The 26,597-nt window shown below is 41.1% G+C and overlaps 1 protein-coding gene across 4 annotated transcripts in view; it reads right to left on the bottom strand.

Annotated features, from left to right (window-relative positions):
- Positions 1-1,602: 1,602 nt before the first annotated feature.
- The window catches only part of sema6a (sema domain, transmembrane domain (TM), and cytoplasmic domain, (semaphorin) 6A), a 138,671-nt gene continuing 113,676 nt past the window's right edge, over positions 1,603-26,597 (bottom strand). For 2 of the 4 annotated variants that reach the window (XM_086030173.1, XM_086030172.1), the window contains 4 exons: positions 25,275-25,295; positions 25,048-25,068; positions 20,712-20,909; positions 1,603-3,718 (listed from right to left, as the gene is read on the bottom strand). In XM_086030173.1, the coding sequence (XP_085886299.1) occupies positions 2,574-3,718; positions 20,712-20,909; positions 25,048-25,068; positions 25,275-25,295 (1,385 nt within the window). In that variant the 3' untranslated portion in view covers positions 1,603-2,573. The remainder of the gene's footprint in view (positions 3,719-20,711; positions 20,910-25,047; positions 25,069-25,274; positions 25,296-26,597) is intronic. The other 2 variants (XM_086030174.1, XM_086030176.1) reach the window with 2 other exon arrangements.

Genomic DNA, 26,597 nt, shown 5'->3' on the forward strand with positions numbered 1-26,597 from the left:
AAAGGCTGCCCAATTGTCCCAATTATTCCCATTGCATAAATCCCCTTCCAAAAAAATTCTATCCTTAAGTGGTATTTCTTTTCATGGATTCCTCTGATCTGAAAAGAAAGCAAGTGTACAGTAAGTTAAAGGGCAAGTCTTTTTCTGGGTTCAAACTTGCAATACTCACTTTGAGATCATCACTAGCTCTCAATCAATAGAAAGCCAGCTATCTTCAACAAAATAAATGTGAACATATGAGCACAAAAAAAAAGCATCTTGTTCAGGGATAGAGAAAAAGACACAACAACTTCATGACAAGAATTTTATTTTGTTTTGTTTTTTTTCTCTTTTTAAATTACATTTCGCATTAAATTAAAGTGTTTTTTTTTTTTTTTTTTAATTCCTTTACAACATACATTAAGCTGTGAATCAGAGGTTAAGGAGGTGGCGAGAACAGGGCAAAAAACGTGTGACGTCACAATATTTTACAAGCTTACAAAGGTCACGTCAGCGTCTGGTCGCTTCACGCGTCGAGTGTTATCGAGGGGTTGGGTGAGAGACGACAAGGCACACACGCACACACCAGAGAACCTCAGTGGCCACTGCAGCTTTACACATTTGCACCAATTGGATCTCAAACGAGATTCAACCATTTACACGGAATGTGCACATTAGAACATATCGTCTTGTTGTCACATTCTGCATGTGACCACTATACATTTTGGACTTGGTTTGTGTCAGGGGGGGCTGCACAGAAACCTGGAAAGATGTTGCATGCTGCATTCAGGAAAACAGGGATGTTGGCCATTTCAGATCAGACCCCAAACTGTCCTGATTAGGGGCAGTAGGTGAGCTGGAACTTAGCTTATCCCAGCAGCCAATCGCAACTCAGTTCGTTGGTCGAATGCATTTTTAAATGATCCAAAAACAAACAAACCATTGATTAGCTAAGCCCAGACGTGGGCCATGCTTCAATCCAAATTCCTGACTGCCTTGAATGCATCATTACTAGTCCCAAGTCCTGTCTTTGTCAAGTGTGCTGTGGTTTGAGACAAAGTTGGCTTGCCTCCACTGAGAAATGAAAAAACAAATGTTCCATAAAACGTTCGCCTATCTACACATATAACACTAAAGGAGTGCTTTGTTGATTAAAATGCGGGGGGATGTGTCCTCAGAAACGAAAGTTAACATTCGTTAACGCGAGACTACAAACTCGCCTTACAAAATGGGGCGCTTTATTATTATTAGTTGATGTTTATTCATCCATGTCTTCACAGGAGCCAGCCTGTTTAATGTGACGCAAGAAGCACCTTTCGGTGTCACTTCCAGGTTAGCTCGTGTCGCTAACGCTATGCTAACCGCTAGCGGCGCACTCGCCTAGCAAAAGTTTCAGTCAATCGGTCGTGCCACCGCCTTCCTTTGTGGTATGGCGTACCGCAAGAAAAAGTACAATTGTAGAACACACGAAGATGGGGGGAAAACACTCGACAACAATGAAAACCGTCTCAGTGGACACACGACAGATAAGATCAGTCATGGCACAGTCGACAACATAAACGTGTGGTTGCGTGTGTGCGTGTACATGTGGAGGGGAGCAGAATTACAACGATTACACCTACATTCTTTAATTGCATTTTTATCAAATCAGGGCAACATGATGTAAGAAAACACAAGAAGTAAAAACACAACAAGTTAACAGCTATCGAAGAAAACATTGTCACTACTTTAGGGTGTAAGGCACAAATTTACATGTGGGGAGGGGTTTAAAAAAAGATTTGTTTGTTTTTTTTCTCACGCCAATCAGGAGCGACGTTACTGACTCACACACACACAAAAAACAAACAAAAAAACACAGTGCTGATTGGAGGAGTGAAAAGGGGAAAGATTCCTTTTGAATTAGAATGCTATGTGACAGTTAAAGTCCGTTGTGGCACACTGTAAATAAATATCTTCTCATCCTCTCCTAAGTCATTATAAAAAAAAAAATCTACTGGCTCCAGTTTAATGACTTTAAATATGTGTTGTTGTTGTTTTTTTTTAAAATCACACTTGATTAATTCATATTAAAAAGATCCTCTGCCCTCTCTCTTTGTTGCGCCTAAAAAGTCTTTTTGTTTCTCTTCAAAAGCACTTCATAAAAAATAAATACAACAAGCTATTAGTATTAACAGTCAAATGTTGTTCAGTGAAACGGGAGGATTCTTCCGGTCCAGGCGGCGACTTGATTGCGGTAACACTTGAAGGCTTTTCACAGTATTCCGACAGGCAGCTGACTCGTCTTTTCAGTTTCCGGGTCAGCCGGACCTCAACGTACTGTACACCCAAACCAACCCCCGGCCCCTCCTTGCCCACCTGAATCCATTTTTGTCCTTGTAGAGATCAAGAAAGCCCCCACTTCTCCATGCTACACAGATCAAATCATCGGGGTCTTCTTTTGTCCCAGTAGCAAGGCAAGCGTCCCCCCCGCTTGGATGTTATTTACACGTTTGTATAAAAGAAAGTGTCTTCTTAAAAAAAACGGTGTTGCATTACCAACTGTACTGTACACCCAACAAAGAACTGATCGCGTAGTCCAAATGGCCTCCATCAGACTATGTGCAGCCGTCGCTGGACTTCACCTTTGTGGAGAGCGACACAATGGACGGTTTTGGGGGGACGTCGGGCTTGAGGTGCTTGACGCCCCCACGGGGCAGCGAACCGTAGGAGCTCACGGCTGACTGCCGCGACAGAGATACGCCCTGTGCTGTCATTTGTATGGAGTCCACCCGCTGAGGCGCGGGGGGCGGCGTCTCCACGCGGCTGAAGCTCTGGTGCCTCGCCAAGTGGGAGGAGTTGGACGAGTTGGTGTTGTGCTTCTTGAGGCCGGACGAGCCCGAGGCGGAGGACGACGAGCCTTTCCGGAGGCCGTAGACGGACGAGTGCACCTCCAGCCGTTTGCCCATCTGCGGGACCGCCGGGGGGACGGTGAGCGAAGCCTCTCGTTGGGGCACGCGAGGCGGCAGCGCCCCGTCCGGATCCACCATGGTGAGATTGTGGTGCGGGTTCTTGACCGTCTTGTACTCCAGAGTGGCGCCCTGGTCGTCCATGAGGCCCATGCCGAGGTCGCTGGGGTGCGGCTGCTCGACGTACTCGTGCTGGTAGGACTGCTGCAGGTGAGGAGGGAGCTGATGCTGGTGCTGCGGCAGAGGCAACACCACCACGCTGGGGATGTGTCCCGGGGACGCCCTCAGCGGCAGGTCCGAGATGACGGGGGAGCCTATGGGCGGCATGTCCTTGGTGCAAGCGTTGATGAGGTTCTGGTTGCGCTCCCACTCGCGGCTCCCCCGGCTGGGCTTGCGGCGCGGCTGCATGGGGGTGGACTCAGGCGTGGGCAGAGCCGTAAGGTCTAGGTGGTGCTGGTCGGCTTTGATCAGCATCTTGCCGTTGGACGTCAGTCGCCCGTTGTGCATCAACGGCGTGAGTATGGCCTCGGGTCGGCCATCTTTGGCCTGTGTCTCGAACAGACCCGTCAGTTTGGTCACGCTGTTCATGGAGCCCCGGCGCGAGTGGAGGTGGTGGTTGTCCTTGTCCTTGCGGCCGGGAAGGTCCAAGTCTCGCCGCCGGTGGTCGCAAACGCAGTAAACGATAATGCCGGAAAAGATGGCACCCATGGCGAACGCCAGGATGACGGCGATAGCCAACAGGGTGATGGGAACCAGCTGGTCACGACCCTTTTGGTAGCTCTCGCGGATCACGCCTGCAGACAGAGGATATTCATACTTTGAAATATAATTGGAATACAAGAAACAAAAACTACAGTAGTCCCTGATACATCACCGGCCTCCCTTTGTCAGTACAGTTGCTTGAAATTCACAAACGAGCCAGGCCACCCCTCCCTGATGAAAAATGTAATTGACGTGTCTCAATGTCAATGGCAGTGAAGGTTTGGATTCCAGTTTGGAGTTAGGGTTAGGCTAGTTTAGTCGCACAGGAAAGGGTCAGCGGCGCTTCATCTTGCTTCAGAAAGAAGCTCTTTTATTTGAGCAAGTCATAGCTATCGATAAATGACTACTACAGGGATAGGAGGAGACTAAACAACTAGTAATGCTAACGTTGAACATACGTTTTGTTTTGAACTATTATATAACTATTACAAAAAAATTCCCATCCCATTAAAAACAGCTGGGTCAAAAGTAACCCAAATTGGGTAAAAAGGGACCCAAATTGATAACCTACAAAGCAACTCCAAATTAGGATGTTTTGTACAATTAAAAGAAAAAAGTCTTTTTGTGGATTATTAATTTGACCCAACTAGTTGGTTTGAATAAAAAAGTTGTGTCAGTCTCCTTTGGACGCATTTTTGGTTACTTATGCCTATAAGATAAAATAAAATAAAATATGGAAGCAGCAACCCGTGCGACCTAAAAATATAACAGTGATTTATTCCTTGTGCATTCATTTTCCTCATTGTCAATCAAAGAAATTGAAAGAAATGGCAACTGCAGCTTTCCAAGGAAAAAAAAGGGACGCGGGTCATTATGTGTATGATTGGACCAACCCCAGGAAAGCACAGAAAATGATACTGAATTAAAAAACTAAAAAGATTATCCGGTCTCATAACGAACATGCAAAATGAAAAATGCTTTATCCTATCATGAGTAAACACCTTCTCAAATTGCTTTCAGCAGCCACATTCAATATTCCCCCTCAAATCCAATCTCACTGCGTTTTGTTGTGCCCGATTCACATTTAGAATCCCTGATAAAAAAATAAATAAAAAAAAAACAAAAAAAAAAAAAACATCTGCCGAAATGAAAAAGGGAATAAAGAAGGCTGAAGCCTTTTTTCTTCTTGGATGCCAATTGCTGACATTTCATAAAACTGCCATCCAATCTGATCAATCTGAGAGAATTCATTAAGAAAAAAAGCTGATTGCACGCCAAAGCCAACGAGCTGCGTCATCACGCACAAAAGGGCCCAGTGGAAAGACGAGAGGAACTCGTCCAAAAGGTTGTGTCAACACAGGCACACATGGACGGACGCACGCACACACAGCGGTGGGAAGTAATGAAGTACAAATACTTCGTTACTGTAGTTGTTTGTGCTTGAGTATTTTTCTGACAAATGTTTACTTTTACTTCCTACTAATCTGTACTTTCTATGTCTTCCTTTGCCTCTGTCTCCGTGGATGCTGACACAATGTATATAGAGAGTGGTAAAGTCAATCGTGGTGAAGATTTTGAATTGAATTGAATTCAATTGAAATTTTGTGGCCTTTTTTTTTTTTAAAAGGCAGATAAAAAAACTGTTGACAGCATTATGTGCTGTGCCAGTCTAGCCAAGCTTCTGGACTTCAAAAATTCCTGTCCAGTTTGAAAAAAAACACAATACTAGCTAGCTCTTGGTTGAACCAAACAAAAAATGTTTCTTCCATTTCTATTTAGTTTTTATTTTTTTAAATAAAAGTACATGACAGAGTCTGTACTTTTGCTTTATACTTATATTTACTTATGCGTTATATGATGAGTTCAAACACCAATGTGGTCAAGCACCACTGAGACAAAGTTCACCACTCAGACTGCCTAGCATGGCAGCGTTCGTTGTTGCATTTCTGAAGAGGAATTTTTTTTTTGAGTTGTCTGCTTTTGCACTGAAATGACATCAAAGACATCTTTCAAATACGTTTTCAATAAAAGTTAGATTGCCCCCAAATTTGCCTCTTTATTGCTTAATTTATATTAACATTGAATAGTCTAAATAAAAATTAGCAGTGTTAATGTAGAAACCAGAAATAAAAAAAAAAAACATTTTGCTAAATTCACAAAAAAATGTCGATACAGGTGCAACTCACTAATTTATGTATATGATAGAAAAGTTTCTCTTCTGCTTTCCAATAAACCAACTCTAATTTTTTAGAATATAAGTTAAGCAGCAAAACGCACTCCTTTTTAGTCATCTCTGGGGGCGGCCATTTTGTCTTCTGTCGACTGAAAATGACATCACAACTGCTCACAACGACAAATCACGTCTGACCTGTTTTCTGAATCTGAGCCGTGATTGGTCACTGGTAGCAGGTGTGATGTCATTTTCAGTTGACAGAAGACAAAATGGCCACCAACCAGAGATGGCCAAAAACGAGTGCATTTTGCTGCTTAACTTATATTCCACAAACGCAAAATCAAACAGAATGCCGTGTTTCAACTAGTGGGCCTGCTGGGAACATATTCTTGAAAAAAAATATGTTTGGGTTGACTTCCGCTTTAAGCAATTATTCTAATTTTGTCTTTTTGTTACCCGTAAGCTATAATCATCGGAATCATTAAAAAAAAAAAAAAGTGAATCTGCAATGTACTGTATATGAGTTTAGCTTTATGAATGAAACTACAGCAGTAGGTCATCTCCCGCTGCATTCAGCCGGTCCGCTTAAACACACCAGGCCTCAACGCTCACATTTATGGTGCATTCACACATGACCTGTGCTGCACACGTGTCATTTAGCACCGACACAACATCAAGCAGGTGGGTTTTATCACACACACACACACACACTCCCGATGTGCACTGCTTGCCTCAATGTTTCAGCATAGCGTGACTCTGTTATGTGAGTGTCCCTTTCCATCGTAAAATGGCTTTTACAAGATAAAAAAGGTACTTGAAAGTGACATGTAGAAATATAAAGAGAGGCTGATCTTGTGACGCTGAACTTAATTAGAAAGAAATGAATTTAAAGGTCAGACAACAAATATGGACAAAATAATGTGCAAAACACGCGCTCCTAATATCATTTGTTTTTCATAATACATTTTTCAAGGCATGTATAAAAGCTCCACTATCCTAATCAAATAACAAAGGGTTTGAAGCAAATAACAATTTAACCTCAATTTTTAATCCAGTCCAGTCATTTTCACTCTTGCATAAAAATGACCCTTCAAGGACAGCACAAAACTGCTGAACAAGAAACCAACATTCAGTGCAAGAGTTCATCTTGTACTTTTTTTTGTTCCGACACAAAAATCAACTCACTTAAAATTTTATTATTATTATATTATTTTATTATTAATTTTGTCCTGCATACCATATCAATATAGCCCTACCCAAATTGTAGTATAGGTAAGTGCAACTAAGCCATGTCTGCCATATTATAATGCCATATATTGTAATATATTATATTACAACTTAAAACTACAGTTGATGCATATTTGCAGTTATGCACCCACAAATTTGCATATTTGTGTTTTTTTTTCCCCCTCTTTCAATACTAATTCACATTTAGTTTTTTCCCTGTTTGTTTTCCAGTGTTTAGAGTGGAAATGTATATTGAGTGTTTTGGGTTTGTAAAAAAAAAAAAAAAAAAAGAAAAAAGAAAAAAAAGAAACTGACTTCCCCCCCAAAATTTGGGGGCACTCAGACTGTTGTCGCAGGCCGTATGCCTGATCTACATTACTATGCTTCATTTCACTGTAGAAGAACTTTCGGAAACCGAACCCAGCAGGGCCCCCGACAAATGGCGTAGCTGGGATTTGTCATCAAACACATTTGAAGAATATCTCCAGTGTCTTGAGCAAAACACCACACAAACATCCAGACGGCAAGATAATCTCTTCTCGTGGAACTGAAATCCAGGCTCTGCTTGACCAACATGCGTAATCCTCCCCTCGCTGCCCCCAGTCCAGAAACGGGACCCCAAGCCTGCTTTGTGAAGTGAAATAAAGTGTTGGCCAGCATTACACTGGAAGATCTATGAGGATGCGAGGGTAAACACATTCTTGACTTGTCTTTTTAACGGGGTGCCGGTGACGTGCAGCTCGGTCATACTTCACCGGGAGCTTAACTAAACATCTCTGCCAGACAAAACGTGGACCCGCCCGGCTGAGGAGATAGCGTGCGCGGCGTTATCTAAGGTGCAGAACAAAGCCGAGCGTTGTCCCCGACGACCAACATCTGCTTCCCATCTCGGCGCCTGACGGCCGAAGATACTTTGCGTACCGAGCTTTCGTTTTGTCGACTTGGATCTTTTTCCAGGTTCTCGTAATTGCGTACTTTGCGAGCCGTCATCTTTTGCGGAGAATGCGCAGAAGTCGTGCGTCTAACTTCAAACCGATGTGGTTTCAGTCAGCATTCTGTGTGGAGTTTGGCAGCTGCGAGGGGCTTTGTTTATGTGGTGGGCAGCCGGGCGTTGCCAGAGCAGTTGTGTTATCAGAACCTGGCTTCGTGAAAAGAAGACTTTTCTAGATGGATTTTATTTTGTTTGATTTTTAAAAAACTTTTAAAACCATTTGACACTCGTATTTGTCCATTGAATTGTCTCAATGACAAAACAATTGACCAATCATTTTCAGTTTTGTAGCTCATTCAAATTCAGGGCAATGATGACAAATTGAAATGTGTTTTTTGGTAGCTTTCTCAATGTTTTGAATTGTTGTTGTGAAAGCGCTTTGAGTTGAGTTTCGTTAGATTTTTAAATATATTTTATTTGTTTTTATTTCACTATTGATGATTTTTTATTTATTTTGGTTCAGGTTTTAATATTTTTTTTGTCATTATAGCATTTTTTATTTTACTTTTAAAATACGTGTACATTTATTTTAAACAGTACCTATTTGTTTCGTGTCATTTTAAATGCTTTTTTGTTTTTTTTCTTTTACTTGTAATACTTAATAATTTTATTGGTATTTAATGACATATTTTTTCATTTACCGTAATTTGTAATGTTTTTCATTTTTTAATACTTTTATCTCAATACATTTCAGTAGTTTTTTCAAAATTCGATTTTAAATACTTTTTCAAATACTCTTTGCATTCATATCATTTTCATACTCGTTTTTCATTTTATTTGCAATACATTTTTATGATTTTTTTGTCATCTAAATAATTGTCATTTTATGTTTTAATACTTAATCCGTTATTTCATTTTATACCATTTTAACCATTTTATTACAATTTTTAAACACTTGTTTAAATGCTTAAAACTCTTTTCATTTGTTTTCATGTCATTTTGAATATGTAGTTGTTTTTATTTTGTTTGTCATATTTTACATTTTATGTGTAATACTTTTCCTCTCATGTTTCTAAAATGTTTGCTAAATGTAAATGCGTTCATTTCCCGTTCCCATTTTTCCCGACATGGGGACCAACGTTCAATCTCGGCATTTCGGAGGTCAAAGGGCAATGAGTCAATCTGGTCAAACGTTTAATTGAAGAAGTCCGACTGTGGCGCTTTGTTGTGGTCTTGGGAAGGTTAATGCCCTGTCTAACCTCCACCGCATGCACCTTCCTGTCTGACTCTTTTTTTTTTGGGGGGGGGGGGAATCTAAAACGAAATCCTTTCATTCTCTCTTGTGCACTTTCATGGATCGCACGACACTCGCTCGCACACTTCCTGGGAAGGAAAATGTTTGAAGACCTCCAGCTTTCATTTGACAAATTGTTTCCCGTCATCAAAGAGAAACAACAGAGGACACTGGAGCTGTTTTAAATGCGGCTCGTGTTCCTGGCCTCTTTACTGACGACTTTTCAAAACTCAAGTGGGGTAAAGAAACTCACACAGATTTTTGGTAACAGAATTTCAAAACGTGAAACACATGGAAAAAAAGCCACATGTGTTCATTATGGTTTTATGGTGTGTGATGTACCTGAGCTGTACAGTACAACAGAGTACATATAACATAATATCTCCACTGACAATCACGAGTCTCCTCACTCTAAAGCAGAAGTCTGGCGTAGTCATAAAACTGACCTTTGAGAGACAGTGCTACCGTACAACCACAGGGCAGCTAATATGCCAGAAATTGCAGAAGAAGAAGAAAGAGTCCACAGAAAAAAAATTGTGTGGTTTTACTTTGTGCAGCCACTTGATGAAATAAAATGGAGTAAATTCAACACCATTTTTTCCAATGTAGTAATAACCTTTGCTTTGCCTTCATTTGACAGAAAAGGAGGGAAAATGCTTTGTCCTGCCTGTCGGTATGTGTCTACCCTACTTAGCATAACATTGAAAATATCTATCTAAAATTAATAGATGCCCTTCTTCAGTCATGATCTATACCGTATTTTCCGGATTATAAGCCTCTACTTTTTCCCTAGGTTTTGAACCATCCGGCTTATATAAAGGTGCGGCTATTCTGTGGATTTTTCTTCCACCGCTATGGCCGCTCTAACCGGAATTAGAATCGAAAGTAAGAAAAAAATTAATGCAAAAAAGAATACGCTACTTTTTCTTTAGCAGAAACACGGACGACGAATTACAAACGGTAATCAAGTAACAAATCCTCGTCCCTTCATCATGGTACCCACACGGAGATGTTCGTATGATGCAAGTTTTAAGCTGAAGGCCATCGATCCTGCTATCCAGGAAGGAAACCGTGCTGCTGCATGCAAAATTAGCATCACTGAATCTATGGTGAGACGTTGGAGGCGGCAGCGGGAATTGAAATGAAGATAAGTACTGGTTATTGTACTAGTTGCTGCCGTGTTAAAAGGCACTGTTAGGAAAAAATCTGTTCGGATACATACATGTACATTTACGATTTAAAATCATCTGTAAATGCAGTAAATATTAACATTTTCAACATTGATCCGTGCGGCTTATAACCCGGTGCGGCTTATATATTGTTTTCCCAGTATCCATCCAATTTTTTTAAAAAATGGAGTTGATGCGGCTTGTATAAAGGTATCGTCCAGAAAATACGGTAATCTAGTTTGTTGGTGAATGCAACAGCAGGCCTTTTCTGATCGATTTAGATTTCATGCGCCCTCCCGATTCATCATCACCACATTCCACACATATCTCCAGATCCTCAGATATTCCTTGCAGTCAAAACAGCCGTGGCTACTTGTAAAACCGTGTTAGCGGGTGTCAAACACACATTCATGCTGCTATTTTTACCCCGTCAGGCGCAGCTTCGGCTGACTTAAAGCCACAGAGCTGGTCTTTGTGTCGACGATGGGAAAATGCTCAAAGGTGGAGAAGCATCACAGCGGGTTGACAATAAACCTCTGACTTAACACCACAAACTCAGACATTGTCCGGGGAAGAAAAATGAATACAGATCTTTATCAAGCCTTACAACAGTTGACAAGAGTGGAGCTTGACAATCTAAATAAAGAACAGTTTACATAAAAAAATTAATAAATAATGCCCATTATAACTGAAATACTGACAGATGTTGCTATTTAAAGCAACAGTGTCAAAAAAGTATTTGTTTTTTTTTTTTGCTTAAGGGCTTCCCTTACATTTGAACTGGCATGTGTGAGTCGTTGTGAAGGATAAAAATGGACAGTGCATTTGTTAGGTAAAAAAAAAAAAAGGCTATTAAAAAAAGTTAAAAGTTATGACTTTAACGTGACAGTCTTTTATATGGTATAGTCTGTTCAGTCTTCCATCAATTCATAGATTATCCATTTTTAATCCGTTTTTTTAATGCTATTGCTATAAATACAAATGGACAATGGTTAACATGCAACAAGTAAAAAAAGGCTGTATAAATGTACATAAGCGGCATCTGTATTCTGCACTTCTACTTTGCATGTATAATTTTTAAATTGACTTCATTTATATATATTTTAATATACATTTGTACTTCACTTTATTTTTCTGAATATTCAATTATTATTAGCCTAATTCTCATTCTCTAATTCTCTAATTCTGTTTTTGCGGTCTTGTTTTCTTAATGTAAAAGAATGCAGTAGAATACACGGCAATCAAATTTGGATTGACATCGAAAGTGACGTCTTGAATTTTAATGACCCTTCATGCTAACGTAACTTGCTTGTGTAGTTTTTTTTCTTCTTTTTTTTTTGTAGGGCCGAACAACTTGGTTAGCTTGTTATGTAGCCACCTAACCAAGCAATTGCACTATTTTTGGCCCCCCTCTATGTTTTTTAAAAAATAATTACCAAAAGATGAAAACAGCGAGTCAGTTAGCATACTTAGAGATCCACTCGGTAGCTAGACGTAGCAAGTTAGCTTCGTGGCAGAACTAGCGAGCGTTATAGCAGCTAAAAAATACTGTACGCCGTTTGATCATTTTGTGCGCGGCACAACTTGTAACCATAAAAGGTGCATTATTGATTGTTGTCCTGTGTAGTGGACCAGTATTTTAGGCCTACGTAGCGTAGCCATGGCAACTTAGACACTATTCTTCTTCATCAAGCCAGTGTGCCATTCAAACGCTTTTCGCGTTGGTATCTTACTTTGAAATGACAACATATTGTTTCTTAATGACCCAATTAGAGCTTCTGCGCGCATTGAAGGGGCATTTACAGTCGTGTTATTACTCAAAATCAAAGACGGCGCACTGGTGAGACGCTTAGAATGAAAGGCCCGATCTTTTCATTGTGCGGCTCTGCTAGTAACATCAATTCACGAACCCATGCATGTCCGTACATGCATCACGTTGCTCACACTGACGGCCTGCGCTAATTACCACACTTTATATTAGTGTTTTCTTTGTCGATGTCAGATGGTGCTGCACACGTACGTCCATTTATCCAGTCACAACTAACTTCTTAGAAATGTTAAGAGTGAATCGATTTTCCCTCTTTTTACGTGTAGCCAAGTATGTAGCTACTATTTGTCTGCATCATGCTCAACAGATACTGCCTGATGGTGCACATGGCAGCAAGAGTATACAATGGTGACATGAAGGAGTAAAAGAGAGCAAAAAGGCTGTGTTTGAGGCAGAAGGCGAAAGCACAACATACGAACGGTAATGCACGCTGCGAAAATTAGCCAGCGCGAAGAGAACAATGAGCTAATCGGGGGGAGGAAATTGCTGCTTGCGTCAGTGGAGGAAGTGCGCAACGTGAGGAAACATCAAAGCTTGTGTTTTTGCCATGAGTCACAATAAGCCGCCGATTATTCACCTGCTGCTCCACAAACACACACACACACACACACACACACACACACGCACACGCCACTTTCTGAGCTTTTGATCATTACGGAGCACTTCAAATCTACTGGCCAAGATTGGTGTGTAATCATGAATCGATTGGGACTATCTACAGCGGCGGTTCTTTTTCTTATTGTGGCGAACGTCGCGATGACCCATATTCAAAAAACAAGAAAGACGATTGTTTGAAAATAGCATTTGAAAACATACGTACAGTGACTTTTACTGCACAGAATATGTTCCAGACACTCGCATTAGGTTAAAAGCCGCATTATAGAGAGAACGCAGTTGACCCTATTTTTCATTACCCCTCCCACATGCTTTAAACATATTTGAAAAAAAAAAGACAAAAAGACATTTAAAAAAATACTTTTTACATATCAAAGCATAAAATGTAGAGAAAATATTGTAAATATTGTGGTGTCCGTGTACAGAGGTGGGACCTGGTGGCGCGTGAGTGTCAGAGCGTGAGCTGTGGCCAACAGCAGCTCCTCTGTGAGAGTGCTCACTTTTTTTTTCAATTTGAGAATCACTGACACATAAATCGAGGTTGATGTTAAAGTTAGTTCATTTAATAATCTTTTTTAACTTGACTTTTTCTTTTTCTACCAGGTGAAGATGACACGTGCAAGGACTGAAAAGGCATTTTGTGTGTTTGAATATGCTAAAAACCTAGTCAAACAAGAGTGCGGTGTGCATTTTTGAGGACATTTAATTGAAAAGAAAAAAAAAAAGAGACCAACTGGAAAGCCGATTTGGACATGGCACAAAACAATTTTAAGAGGAAGGCAGAAAAGAAATTGTGTCTTGAGCATTTGTGAAGCTTAGTGAACTTGTTTGAATATAAAGTATCTCTGGAATTTTGATGGCTTTTTCTTTCCTTTTTAATATTGTTGCCAGGATATTCATATTTCAAATGATTATTCTTTGATTTAGTGTATTTATTCCTAAAATCCACTTGCAAGAAGAACCACTATTTTTTTAACCACTGCAAATGCGCTCTACTTCGTCTATTGTTGAAATAGACTTGAACGACATTTCGATTTGTTTAAAATGGATTCTTTCTTAGAATCTATTGATCCATTATGAAAGAATCTGTGGTTTGCTGATGGTTAAAGCAAGCAGTCTGGAGTAAGAGTGCATCATAAGAAGGTCTGCCAGCATTCGGGGTCATAGCTGGCTTCTAACCTTCAAGATTGACATCCGCAGCAGCGATGTCGAAATGTTCTCTTGCTCGGCTTTGGCATAAGTGAAAAAATAAATAAGCCATCACATCTCAATGCGAGCAAGGTCGTACTCCGACCAACAGCTGCCAGCAGGCTGCATCTAATGTCAAGTCGTGATGTTTTAATGAATGACTCTATTAGGGCTGTTTGATTTTGCCTAACAAGAAAATCCAGATTATTTTCTCTCAAACACGATTTTTACGATTACGATTTCTTTGTAAAATAAAAAAAAGAATGAAAAATGAAGTATTTTGAATGTCTTTTATTTCATCTTAATTGTTCTTTCTTTGAACTCAAAATGCCAGTTGATTTAATTTAATACGCACAGAACAATCCATTGGGATTAACAGCACTTTACTTACACAATAGATTTCAGATCTGTTCTTAATTAAACCAATAATGAAAGAAGAAAGTGCATATATCATCAAAAACGAACTCATCAACATGAGAGAAGGTAGACAGTCAAGTCTGTAAACTAAACAGTGCATCAGCAAGTACGGATGCATAGTCCGGCTGGACCAGAGGTCCGTTGGAGAGGAGAAAAGAAAGGGACGACTTTCAGATGTTGAGTTACTTGCTCACGGGTTGTATAGTACATGCGGGCCACACACTACACTACAGATCTATATTTGCCTGATTTATTAACTAAATGCTCACTTGCCTGAGCAAATCGCCGGTAGCCGTGGATGTTGTTGTTGTAGTTTGTCCGGACTGCGCGTTCGTGGGAGGAAGCGGAAATGCAGAGGAAACTACGGTGGCTTAGATGCACCAAAAATAACAAAATCGAACTTGCCGATTTGAACGTTTTTAACATCGTTTCATCCAGAAAATTCGGTTACGGTTCAAAATCGCTTAATCGAGCAGCCCTAGACTCGATCGTTGGTCTAATGGCTGAGCAGTATTAGAAAAATGCCGTGTTGTGGTTATGTACAGTGTGTGACATGAAAACAAGGCTGTAGATGAATTTTAAATACTGTCCGTATGAGTCATTTTGATGATGGTGTTGTTGTAGGCAGTGCAGCAACAGATGACAACAGAAAATATAACATTACTCACAGGCATATATTCTTTATCCTCTGCAAAAAAAATTGGCAAATTACTGAGCCACTTACAGTAGTTGAGTGGAAGTTCTTCAGTTGTCAGCACGACTGTTTTACTGTATCCTGTTGCCCGGTGACCAAGTCGCACACACCAGGAGGAGCCGCGAAGAATTCATCATGATATGACATTCTGTTCAATGATGCCATTAATGTATTCTTTTATAAAGTATTATAGAGTGCTATTTTCCTCATCAAAAACACATTTTTGGGGGGTTGGCAGTTGGAATGGATTAATGGCATTTTCATTCATTTCAATAGGGAGAACTTATTTAAAATGTGAGGAAATGTTTTGAGACACAAATTGTCACGGAACAAATTCACCACTGTGTCTGTAAACGCAATGGGTTTCTATTGGCTAGTTATGATGATTATTATTGTTACTGTTGTTATTATTATTGCTTTCACCATCATTCTCATTTTCGCTATCGTCAAACTTTTCTCAGACAGTTGCAGACAAATCTCGTGGCCTCGACTCACTCTTACAAAGAAAGCGTGGACAACTCTTTCCTTTCCGAGTGCTGCGCTACCTTTGCGGACCTCAATTTCCTCTGGTTGCTTCTCATTTGTTGATTTTCCTCTGTTTGCATTACCTCTCGCCTCTGCATGATTGTCCTTCTTGTTGAATAAATCCTTATCATGCATGTTGCTTTTCCTGCACTCTCTTATTTCCCATGTCTCCTGCCCCTGTCGTCTAGCCGCCTCCCTCTTTCACCCTCGTCCGTCTCCCGTGGATAGCTGCTGTAATGAAGCCATAAATTGGAGCAACACAGCGGCGGCTACAGGTCGGGCCGGGGAAGGCGGACGGGGAGGGGGGAGGGAGGCTGACAGGAAGAGAGACGACAGAAAAGGGGGAAGAGAGCCAAAAAGGGGGGGGATTCATTTAGACAAGAGAAGAGATATGAGTCTTGTTGGAGAGGAGACAGTCTACCGGGGGGGGGGGGGGGGAGCAGGAATGAATGAGGACGGGGGCGGGGTGGGGGTTATCCATAAATTGGTTGAGGAATCATTTATAAAAAAAGGTACAGCCTTGGAACATGCCATCCCTGTTGGATGTTGGGAGGGGTCACAGTGGCAGGAGATGGTGAGGTGTTCAGAGCGGGTGGGCGTGGTTTGAGGCACGAGGGTCATCGGGACTTGATGTGACAGACAGACAGACAGACAGAAAGACAAAGTGCAAATGTACTGTGAAAAAAAAAAAAAAGCCACCTAGAGACAGCAAGGCCCCCTCGACTGAAGCGGCAGATAAAGACGCCGCCGGCTCGTTAATACTCCTCACTTTGCGGCGCTTGTTTAATTACTGTGGAGGCTTTGGCCTAATAATAATATTCATTAGGAGATAAGATCCTGCAACGTCTCTGCTGCAAATGGAAAAAGGAGTTGGGGGATTAATTTCTTTTAAAGCTCCAAATTATCTTGAGAACGGCTCCTGATAGGAACTGATACATTTGACTGGAAAACTTTTTACATTTAGAGTATTATGCACTCATATGCCGCAACATTAGGGAGACATTTGCATCCATCCATCCTTTTTCCACAGCGCTTGCTCTCATTTGGGTGGCGGCGATCTGGAGCCGATCACAGCTGACTTTGGGGGGGCGGAAGGGGGGGGATACTACACCCTGGACTGCTTGCCAGCCAACCACGGGGCACATATAGACAAACAGCCAGTCGCATTCAGAACTGTAATCAATTTAGAGTCTTCAATGAAGCTAAAATGCGTGTTTTTGGAACGTGGGAAGAAGCCACAGTACGGAAGGACGGGGCGAGCGTGAAAGGCCTCACAGATTCGAACCCAAAGCCTGACAACGGTGAGGCAGACACAAACGATATTTGTTGTAGCTGTAAATCCTAAAGTGCGGTCTATTCCACATTGATATTTAAGGTCGAGTGATCTTAACAGAGCCGATATTCAAACGCCGAATATGCTGCTCTTGCACAATGTAATGAGATTCATTACAATTCACACACATACACCTCAGCAAATTACCACCACAATAATAAACATGGCAAATTGCTAGAAAGTTTATTGATCCAGAAGGAAAATGTGGTGCATCTATTTGCATCTTTTAAAATGATTGTAGCACATTGCAGTACTTTACTTTAGAACATGCCATTTGTATCATATATATGTATATATATATATATATATATATATATATATATATATATATATATATATATATTAGTGCTGTCAAAAGATTAATCACGATTAATCGCATTTTTCTACTACATTATTTACAAAGCTTTGAACCGTTATTTACTTGAATAAAATCGAGGAATTAATGTGGAAAAAAGTATATTTCAATTCAAAGACTGTTCTAATAGCTGTCTTTGATCCTTGAATACGATTCTTTTGCTGTAAAATACAAGAGTTGAACGATACACCAAAGATGTACAACAAATATGGTATTTGAATTTGGCTGTGCAAGATATGCAAATTATTTTGGATTTCTCCAATGAGCCGTCAAGTAGCTTTTTAAGTAAAACGATGTAAAAGTCTGTATTTGCCATTAATTGCGATTAATCTTTTGACATACCCTAATATACATATATATATGTGGACTAGATGACTAGATGGCCTCGTGAGTGAGTAGCACATCCCACTCATGGTTCTGAGGTTGGGGTTCGAATCCGGGCTGGAGCCTTCCTAAGTGCCCTGCGATAGGCTGGCGAACCAATGCTGGGTGTACCCCGCTCCATCTTATTTGTGACCCAAATGAGGCCAAGCGCTATTATTCATACTTGGCTCATTATTTTACTGATTGGCTGTCACTGACGAATGACGAACGACGGGACACCTTTTATAATGACAGGCCGATGAATGACGGAAGTGGTTTTTCATCCGTCAGTGTAATCGTCACTAACCGCGTCCGTCGGTGACGGTACTTATATGACGGACTGACTGACGATTATAATTCACTTTGTCACGAAAAACGCCGGACTGACGAATGACGGACGGGTACCCTGGCTGCTGACGGATGATGAATGCCGGACCGGCCAGATTTCGTAAAACGCCCACATCTGGAAATTACATGATTCTACTGCCATATATTGAGTCACCTACATGGGTACAAAAGTGTCTGAGCATTATAATTCATCTTTTGCGTTAAATCTCAGATCTCTCAAGTTGTGCAGGTGTACCTAATACAGTGGCCAGGGAGTGGTAATTTTCTTTCCTTTTTCCTCCCGCAGCAGCCTGGTTGATATCTCTTTTTTCAAGCACTTTGAAAAGTTTGATTTCTCGTCTCGAAAGGAGTTTTTGGAGATTGTTGGCTGAAGTTTTTCACAGTACAGCTGTTTGCTGAAGGGCAACAGGAAAGGAGAGAAGACAGGATGGGCAGGGCGGGAAATGAACGCTGTTGACTGCGGCGCTCCATTTGCCATGCTGAGACGCGTTAAGCTGCACTGAGGCAAAACTGTGCGTAATACCATCAAAGCTGGAAAAAAGTCAAATACGTATAAATAGCGGGAAAACTAACAGCAACAAAAGATGTGACTTTGAAGCCATGCAAACATATCCAGCATTGCTCGCAGAGAAGCAACTCAAACAAAGATCACTGCAGCTGAGCCTAACGGAGGAAGAAAATATTCAAGAGCTGGGATAAAACGGAGCAAAAAAAGAGTGCCATATCAAATAAGAATTAAAAAATAAATCATACAAAACGTAACAGCAGGAAGCTTGTTGGAAAGGTGAAAACTGGGTGTTGTTACCTGAGAAGGCTTGACTGGAGCATCCCTATATAATAATAATAATTTTTTTAAAAAGCCATACGTTTTTTTTCCCCAACCGTTTACCTCATTTTGCGCGTGCCTCTTAAAAGCACAGCTCCATCGATACACCTGCTCAGGTAACAACAATGCGATGCTGGCTGAACGCATGCTGTCCGGGGTCCGCTCGCCGCTTCCAGCTGACATCCTGCGACCGCTCTGCTCCACCAATACATATTTGTAGGTGAACCCGTATCTATTTTTCGATTGGGTGAAGAACCGGATGACGCTTGGAAGGACAAATATTATTCATCGTGTGTTCCTACAAGTGCCTTATGAGGGTCCATATTTACCCTTTTAGGTTCAGATTGAGGATTATTATCCATCCATGCGTTTTCTCTGCCATTTTTCCTCACTATGGTCATGGGTGAGCTGCAGCCTATCCCAGCTGACTTTGGGAAGGAGGAACGTTTCTCCTTGGACTAGTCGCCCGCCAACATAAGTCGTATTTGAAATGATTTGGCCAATCACACTCACTTTCACACCAATTTTCAAGGCCAATTTAAGAGTCTTCAATTAACCTACCGTGCATGGTTTTGTAATGTGAGAGGATATAATGTCATTTAATTGAATGAAACCATGCTATTTAAATCCTTGTTCTTGTTTTTATATTGTTTTCAATTTATTGTATTTTTCCTCATTTTTCAGGCATCTGCAGAACACTTTCTGGAGTGTGGAGGACCAGTGTTATAATCATTTTGGATTTTTCATTAGAGGTTTTTTTTTTTTTTTTTTCGGACTTTTTCCTTTAAACTCGGTTAGTTTTAATTCATTTTTCGAGCAGGTTTGTTTCTTTTTACTAGTTTTTAATATTTTAAAAATACTTCCTTTGGGTTTAGATTTTATTAGTTTTAGTATTAGTTTTATTAATTATTTTTTTAAATATACGGATATATTTGTCAAGTGCAAAATAATGGTTAGTAAATATTGTGTTGAATAGTAAAATAAACTACAAATCCCAAAACCTTCCTTCTTCTGTACGGCTGAACAGTGACACCAAAATATAACAAAAATAAATATAAAATAAACCCCGAAAGCTCATAGATGAAATCAATTGACAAATATGAAAACAAAGGACATTTTAATGATAATATAGATAGTTTGATAAGCGTCAAGTATAATTTCAGTTTTAGTAGTTCTTTTTAAAGCACCTCATTTGTGTTTTGTCAACGAAAATATTTTTTCAATGTTGTTATTTGATTCGTTTTTGTTAACTGTAACAACCTTACTAAAGTCAAACACAGATCAACCTCACTGAGGCTTTTCCTCATCCTCTCACTGACTGTCTGCCAACCATCGAGCGAGCCGCCCTTGAGGCGACGCAGCGTCAGATGGCTTGTTAAGGCGGGTGGATAAGGCGTCCAATGTCATGTCACTGTAGGACACAGACGACGCTCCGGCCATCTTGGGCAGGAAATAAATACATCGGCAGCGTAATGGCCTGGATATTACGTCTCTTGTGGGGCACTAAGGGATGATAAATCTGATCCCACGGGGCGTATGCGTGACTGTCTGTGTGTGTGCATCCAAATGAGCGCCGAATGTGTGTTTGTCTTGCTTTTTTTTTTTTTTTTTAAGGGAGAAGTAATTTGTCAGCTAGAGAGAAAGCGATCTGTACACCTCGTCAGCTGGAAGCAGCCACGCAGCCGTAAATCTCAATTACACGAGCCCCCCGCCCGCTCCCCCCCACCCCAGTCCCCCCCCCCGCCCCCTGCCACAGGTGACAAGCGGCCCAAGAGCATCTGTTGCGTTCCAAGGCTTACCATCGGCTTCGGGCTGAGTCTGAGATGGTACGGCCATGTAGGGCTCCTCCCCTGTGTCTGAGCTCATAGGGGGATCCTTGCGCTCCACCATGCGGCCCCGCCCCAGGGGGCCCTCGGCGGCCTCGGGTAGGGCCGGCGTGGGGAGTGAGAGGGTGTGGTGGTGATGGTGGTGATGGTGGTGATGGTGGTGACGGCGGCCTGCCAGATACAACACAGGTTAACAGGGCGCTCGCTTTGTCGAGGGAAGGCCTCGGTACACTACTCGCAAAAAACTGGGGATAGTCGGCTCTCGGGTGAAATTTCGGGGTGAAACTAAAAGGCACGAGAGCACGGGTCACCAACGCGGTGGCCCCAAGGACCACATGACTACGCCGTTCTAAAAATTGTTCACCAGTGATGGGACAATTGTGATTTCCTAGGAAAATTGTAGTATTTTGAAAAATTTGGCCCGCACCTTCACATAAATGAAAATCATTCATTGTTCATAATAACAAAAAGAATTATAAAAACTACGGCCAGACTGATATGGATAATTTTTAGCCTGATAACCGATGAATTGACCAAATAATTAAAAAAAAAAATACAATGAATAAATGAACTTATTTTTGTCTCCCTTGATGATTATAACAATAAAGATGTGAATTACAGACATTTGGCAGTTTTATATATCATATTTTACAAGAGAGAGGAAAACATTTCACACATTTTTTGGGGGGGTGTGAACGTCATCTTATTTGTCTTATTTTGTAACGTGTTAATGTTGGTTTAATGGTTTTAATGAGTAAAAAGTGGCAAAGCAATCATTTTATTGCTTTGGACTGTGCACAAAAACCGTGAAAAGGTGACTTAAGCGGAGGATAGGTTCAGAAAACCCCCCATAAATGTGTACCCGTGAATACGCGAATTTGTGCGACCCATCAATTGACCAACACATTTCCAAGGACGTCCACTTCTGTGTCTTTCTATGCCACTTCCGGTTTCCCTGTATCTCTCTCTTGCAACCGGCTGATGACACTCAAGCTAAGCTCAGTGGCCACTTCCCTCTGAGGACATCCTGCAAAACGTTTAGAGAAGGTCAAGTTCACCTCGGAAAGGAAGTAAAATTTCACCCAAAAGCTGAATATCCGGAACTTTTCGTGAGTACTGCACACACACACGCGCGCGTCGTTCCCATCCTAAAAGCGCACAAGGACAGCTGCTTGCCTACAAGAGGCAACAAAGTCATTCCCCCCCGGAGACCCGGTGAGCAACTCATTAGTAAATGTGTCTCTCCACATTGTCATGTCCTTCTCTTCTCTTCCTCCCTACCAGCCTGACATGACAAAACTCCACTGGGCCTGTCAGAGTATAATCACATTTCTCCAGCATCACCAGAGGGTTCACACCTTTCATAGGAAGGACGGCGGCATGCTGACTTTCCTTCTTTGCGACGCTCCTTGTCGAGCAACTTTTTTACGAAACGCGGAGAAGCGCTTCTAACGCCGTCGGTGCACACTAGGAATCTTTTTTTTTTTTTTTTTTTTCTATCTTAAGTCTAACTTTTGAGTTCATTTTGGAGATGTTGGGGAATGTTCGGTTGAATTCCCTTCCGTCTCACCGCTTCGCTCGAATGCGTTTGTTGATTTTACCATTCCTGCATTTGCCTGTATTCAGCGGTGAATAACGCCTGAATATTCATGTTGAATTCAGCTTTGTTATGCTGAACTAAATTTGGATTGTTTGGCCTTGACTATGGTATGCGCTCCACTTAATGCCATTCTAGTTTGTTTGTTTGTTAGCGAAATAATGCAGAAACTACTAATTACTATACGAGACTTTGTGCTGTTGTGGAGATCTTGGGACAAGGCACTTTTTTTAAAAATTAAATCACACACACATTAAAAAGATAATGCTAGGAGGTTGGGAGCAATGAAAGTGAGTGTACACTTTGGTGCTGATCTAACACAAAATCAAATACGCTTGAATTTATTTGTTTGTTAGTTTGTGAAGAACAATAAAATTAAGGTCAAGACGAACCGACTTTTTGTTCCGTTTGACATTTCATCAGATGGCTGACAAATATATTGAGTAAAAGGCTATTTTTTTTTTGAGGGACGATTTGGTCTTGGTGGAGATCTGTCATCCAGAAAAAAAAAAAATCACTTGAAATGATTTGTGAGCACGCAAGTCTTTTTTGTTAATATTTCAAGATGTCATGTTCTTTTTTTTTTTTTTACATTTATCTCTCTCAGGTTAGACAGGAAGTAGGTATCCGATGATTTATTCCATTCACAAGCATGAATATGTATCAAATGTGAGCTTTCTACTGTTTACTTTCAAAGCAACCCAATCACATTAGCATGTGACGCGCCCCTCTTAAGCCGTCCTCCTCAATTTGCCACCGGCCTCGCACATTCCCCTTAATAGAATGAAGCCTTTGTGGGGCTCATCTCTTTGAGTTTCACCACGAGGGCGACAGCAGTGTGTGCAGGCACCAGCCGATGTGCTCCACTATGTGTTTACGCTTGTGTTTAAAGAAAGGGGGCGAGGGGTGGGCGCGACGACGCTGAAGCTGCTGGTAAACTAGCACACACCCTCTCCACACCGACCAGAGCCTCCTCTCCTCCTTCCTCCGTGTGGCGTGGCAATCATTAAAATGATTTATTTAACTATTGGCCCAAGGCTGAGAGATTAGTGTGACAGGCCTATTTTATAATTCATTCCCTCACCGCCAGGGGAAGTGCAATTCAGGCAGATGACACACATAGAGAGAGAGAAAAAGAGAGCCTGAGAGCTTTCGGTGGACCGGGGGTTGGGGGGGGGGGGGGTGGGGGTGGGGGGGAGCCGTAAACTGCCGAAAGGATGCGCACCCTCTCTCTTTTTCACTCGCTACAGATTAAAAGCGAGGCGACCATGTCTAGTCTGGGGTAAACTCATAGAGAGTGGAGAGGAGGCATTTATTTATCATCAATGCCATATTAAGCTCCCGCGCAGTCACAGAGAGACGGGCTTGTGTGTTTGCGCGCTCTTAAGAGTGTGTTTATGCGCGGGGGCACGTGTTTATGGGCATCGATTTATGTTCCGTGACCCTGGATCTCCAGCAACAGGGAACATCACAGTCGGGGGGGGCTACAGTGACACAATAGGGTGCTAGTTGACCGAAGGCTGCAAGGACTTCAACGTATGCATTCTTGTCATTGGTTTGGATGGATCTGACTGTTTTAATGTGCCAAGAGGGAAAGACACAGACCAGATGCAAATATTTTGAGCATTTATACTAATCGTGCGGTCGAATTAAATACTTTACTCATCGTAAAGTTAGTAACTTAGCAATACAACAAAATGTCTCAAATTGGACCGATGCAAAAATATGGCCTTTAAATGACATAAAATCTCTGCGTATGAAGCATATATCACATAAGAACAAATCCTTGTTTTTGTTTACTGTTGTCGATTTTATTGTTTTAACTTGATATGCAAATAGAGTTTGACTTGTTATTACACTTCTACAGTTAAGAATGTTGAGTGAAAAGGGAGTATAATGAAGATTTCTTGCATTCATCGTTTACTGTTAACTGTGGTTGACTTGTCTTCACAAAGTTAAGAACGTTCAAATGTGACTTAAAAGATTGCCTGTGCCGTTTAAAACGGTTTGTAATGGCAACAGTTGACGCTGGAACAGATGATTTGTATTTCTATTATTTACCAAAATTCTATACGCCAGCGACTTACAGTGACTGGCAGACCAATTAAATGCTCTTTAACCTACAATTAAGCTGTGAGCCCAGCTGTTGTAAAGCAAAAAAGAAAAAAAAGAAAAATAGCATTGTGCTCCACAAAAATTGTATAAATTTGTGAGATAATCTGGACATGATCATCATTATTTCAGTACATGTAACATTTATGTATGGCGGTGCGCCATGATATTTGACGGCGGTACATGGAATATGTTTTTTCCAGTTTGATTCGTTGACTTTTGAATCTAATCAGAGCTAATCCATGCCGTCTTTCCTCCTCTCTTTTGACGCCTGTCGTGTTCCTCAAGCGCGGGGCATTTGTTAACCATCAGAGCCTTTAACCACCAACAACCAGATCCGTCCAATTAGTGCAGCAAAGGTCAGGGCTAATCGATGCAATTGCAGAGGGGATAGAGGGGAGGGATGGGGGTGTTAACATAGAGGATGACAGGGTCCAATAGAGCTAATAACATCAGAATCATGATGAAACAAGTTTCCTATTTCTAATTCCTTTAACGGGGCCACAGGAGGAGGGCTGTCACGGGTTGGGGGGGGGAGGTTGGGGGTGGGGAGGGGGGTTTTGGCTGAAATGGACCGGCAATGATTGAGTGTTTCATTACCTTTATAACTGGAAGGAACGTCTATCAAAAAGAAGGAATGACATAAATTCAGTTAAACACGCGGTCGTTAATAACCCGTCTATACAGGTGGGAGGAGTTTTCATTTCCTTGAGAGGGAACAATTCATCGAGGAGATGAAGAGGCGTGGCCGGACTTAAACAGTGCACGAGATAAAATGTTGCTCTCGTTCATTTGATTGCCTTTTTACGGTAAATGTGGGAACTTACCATTCAGTGCCACAAAGGTATCTGAAAGTAGAAGCAAAGAAAAAAGAAAAGTGTGTTATTGCGGGTCAGAAAGACACTTTCACATTCACTGCACAGATAACGCTTTTAAACATGCAGTCCTGATGGAATTGATGGACAAAATCTGTTATTTCATTTTCACCTGACTTGGAATTGTATTATTGTTAATTGTGTGAAATGGACCAGGCTATATATGCAGAGTGAAGCCTGACTGATTCATATCAGTCCACATTTTGACATTACGTACATTTTTATAGGATTTTATGGGTAAATCGTAGAAAAAAGGCCAGTGCAGTAACTCAATTACTTGGAATCTTGGAATTTCAACCATAGACATAATATTTTTTTTGTGAGATTTTCCGCTTTTCTTCTTTCTACCGTGGTGCCTTGAGATATGATTTTAATTTGGAAATAAAAACATAGAGCAATGACATCATTAAATGGAACATTCAACAGTTTTTGGCTCTTTTATTTATTTTTTGCTTCAATTCTACGGTGTTTCACAACTGACACATTAAATAGCGGTAATCTTGTGTTTTTTGCAGAGGACAAAATACGGTATTGTAATATTGTCTGTCTACATGTGTTGCTACACTGTTGGTGCCCAAATATCCGTTGCTTAAAGCGTAATAAGACTGCAACACCGATGCTATTTGTTAGCCCATGAGCGCTTTGCACAGTTTGTTAGCATTAAGCTAAATTGACTTTCAGAAGGTAAAGCTAGGTGGTTGTTTGAAATACAAAGCGTGTAATTCTGTTTCATGTTTGGTTTGTCAGTTAACGTCTGCTGGAAACCGCTTCCTGCTTTTTTAAAGAATTGTTCGCTATTTGCCTAACTGTTTTTTATAGCGATGTGAGTTGAGTTGAAAAACTTGTATCTTGAAAAAATGGTTTGTCGGGTCACTCGTATCTCAAGACACCAATGAAAAATCAGCGAATACACAATTAGGTAACCAAATACGGGTCCTCGCTCACAGAGGCACTACTGACTGTTAAAAAAACAAGCCCTAAGCTTAACCGCTTTAAAATTATAGCTAAATTCATAGTTTGTTTTTTTTGCCATCGTGTCCACCATGTTTGTGGAGTGTTTTGTGGCAAGACATTATTTTAGGAGTGTGCGCTGTGGCAACACACTTGCTCAAGTCCAGCGAGGCTCATGTTATTGGAAAAATATCCAGCTATGAAGCTAATATAGTGCTTCACTTTGTGGGCGAATTCCTACTGAAGTCTAACGAACACATTGAAGTAGCAAGTGCATAGCGGCTGTCAAGTCAAGCTAATCTGGAAAGGAAAGTCTTGAGTATA

Source organism: Filicampus tigris, chromosome 5 (assembly GCF_054856515.1).
Source record: "Filicampus tigris isolate MCC_2025a chromosome 5, RoL_Ftig_1.0, whole genome shotgun sequence".
Taxonomy (NCBI): Eukaryota; Metazoa; Chordata; class Actinopteri; order Syngnathiformes; family Syngnathidae; genus Filicampus; species Filicampus tigris.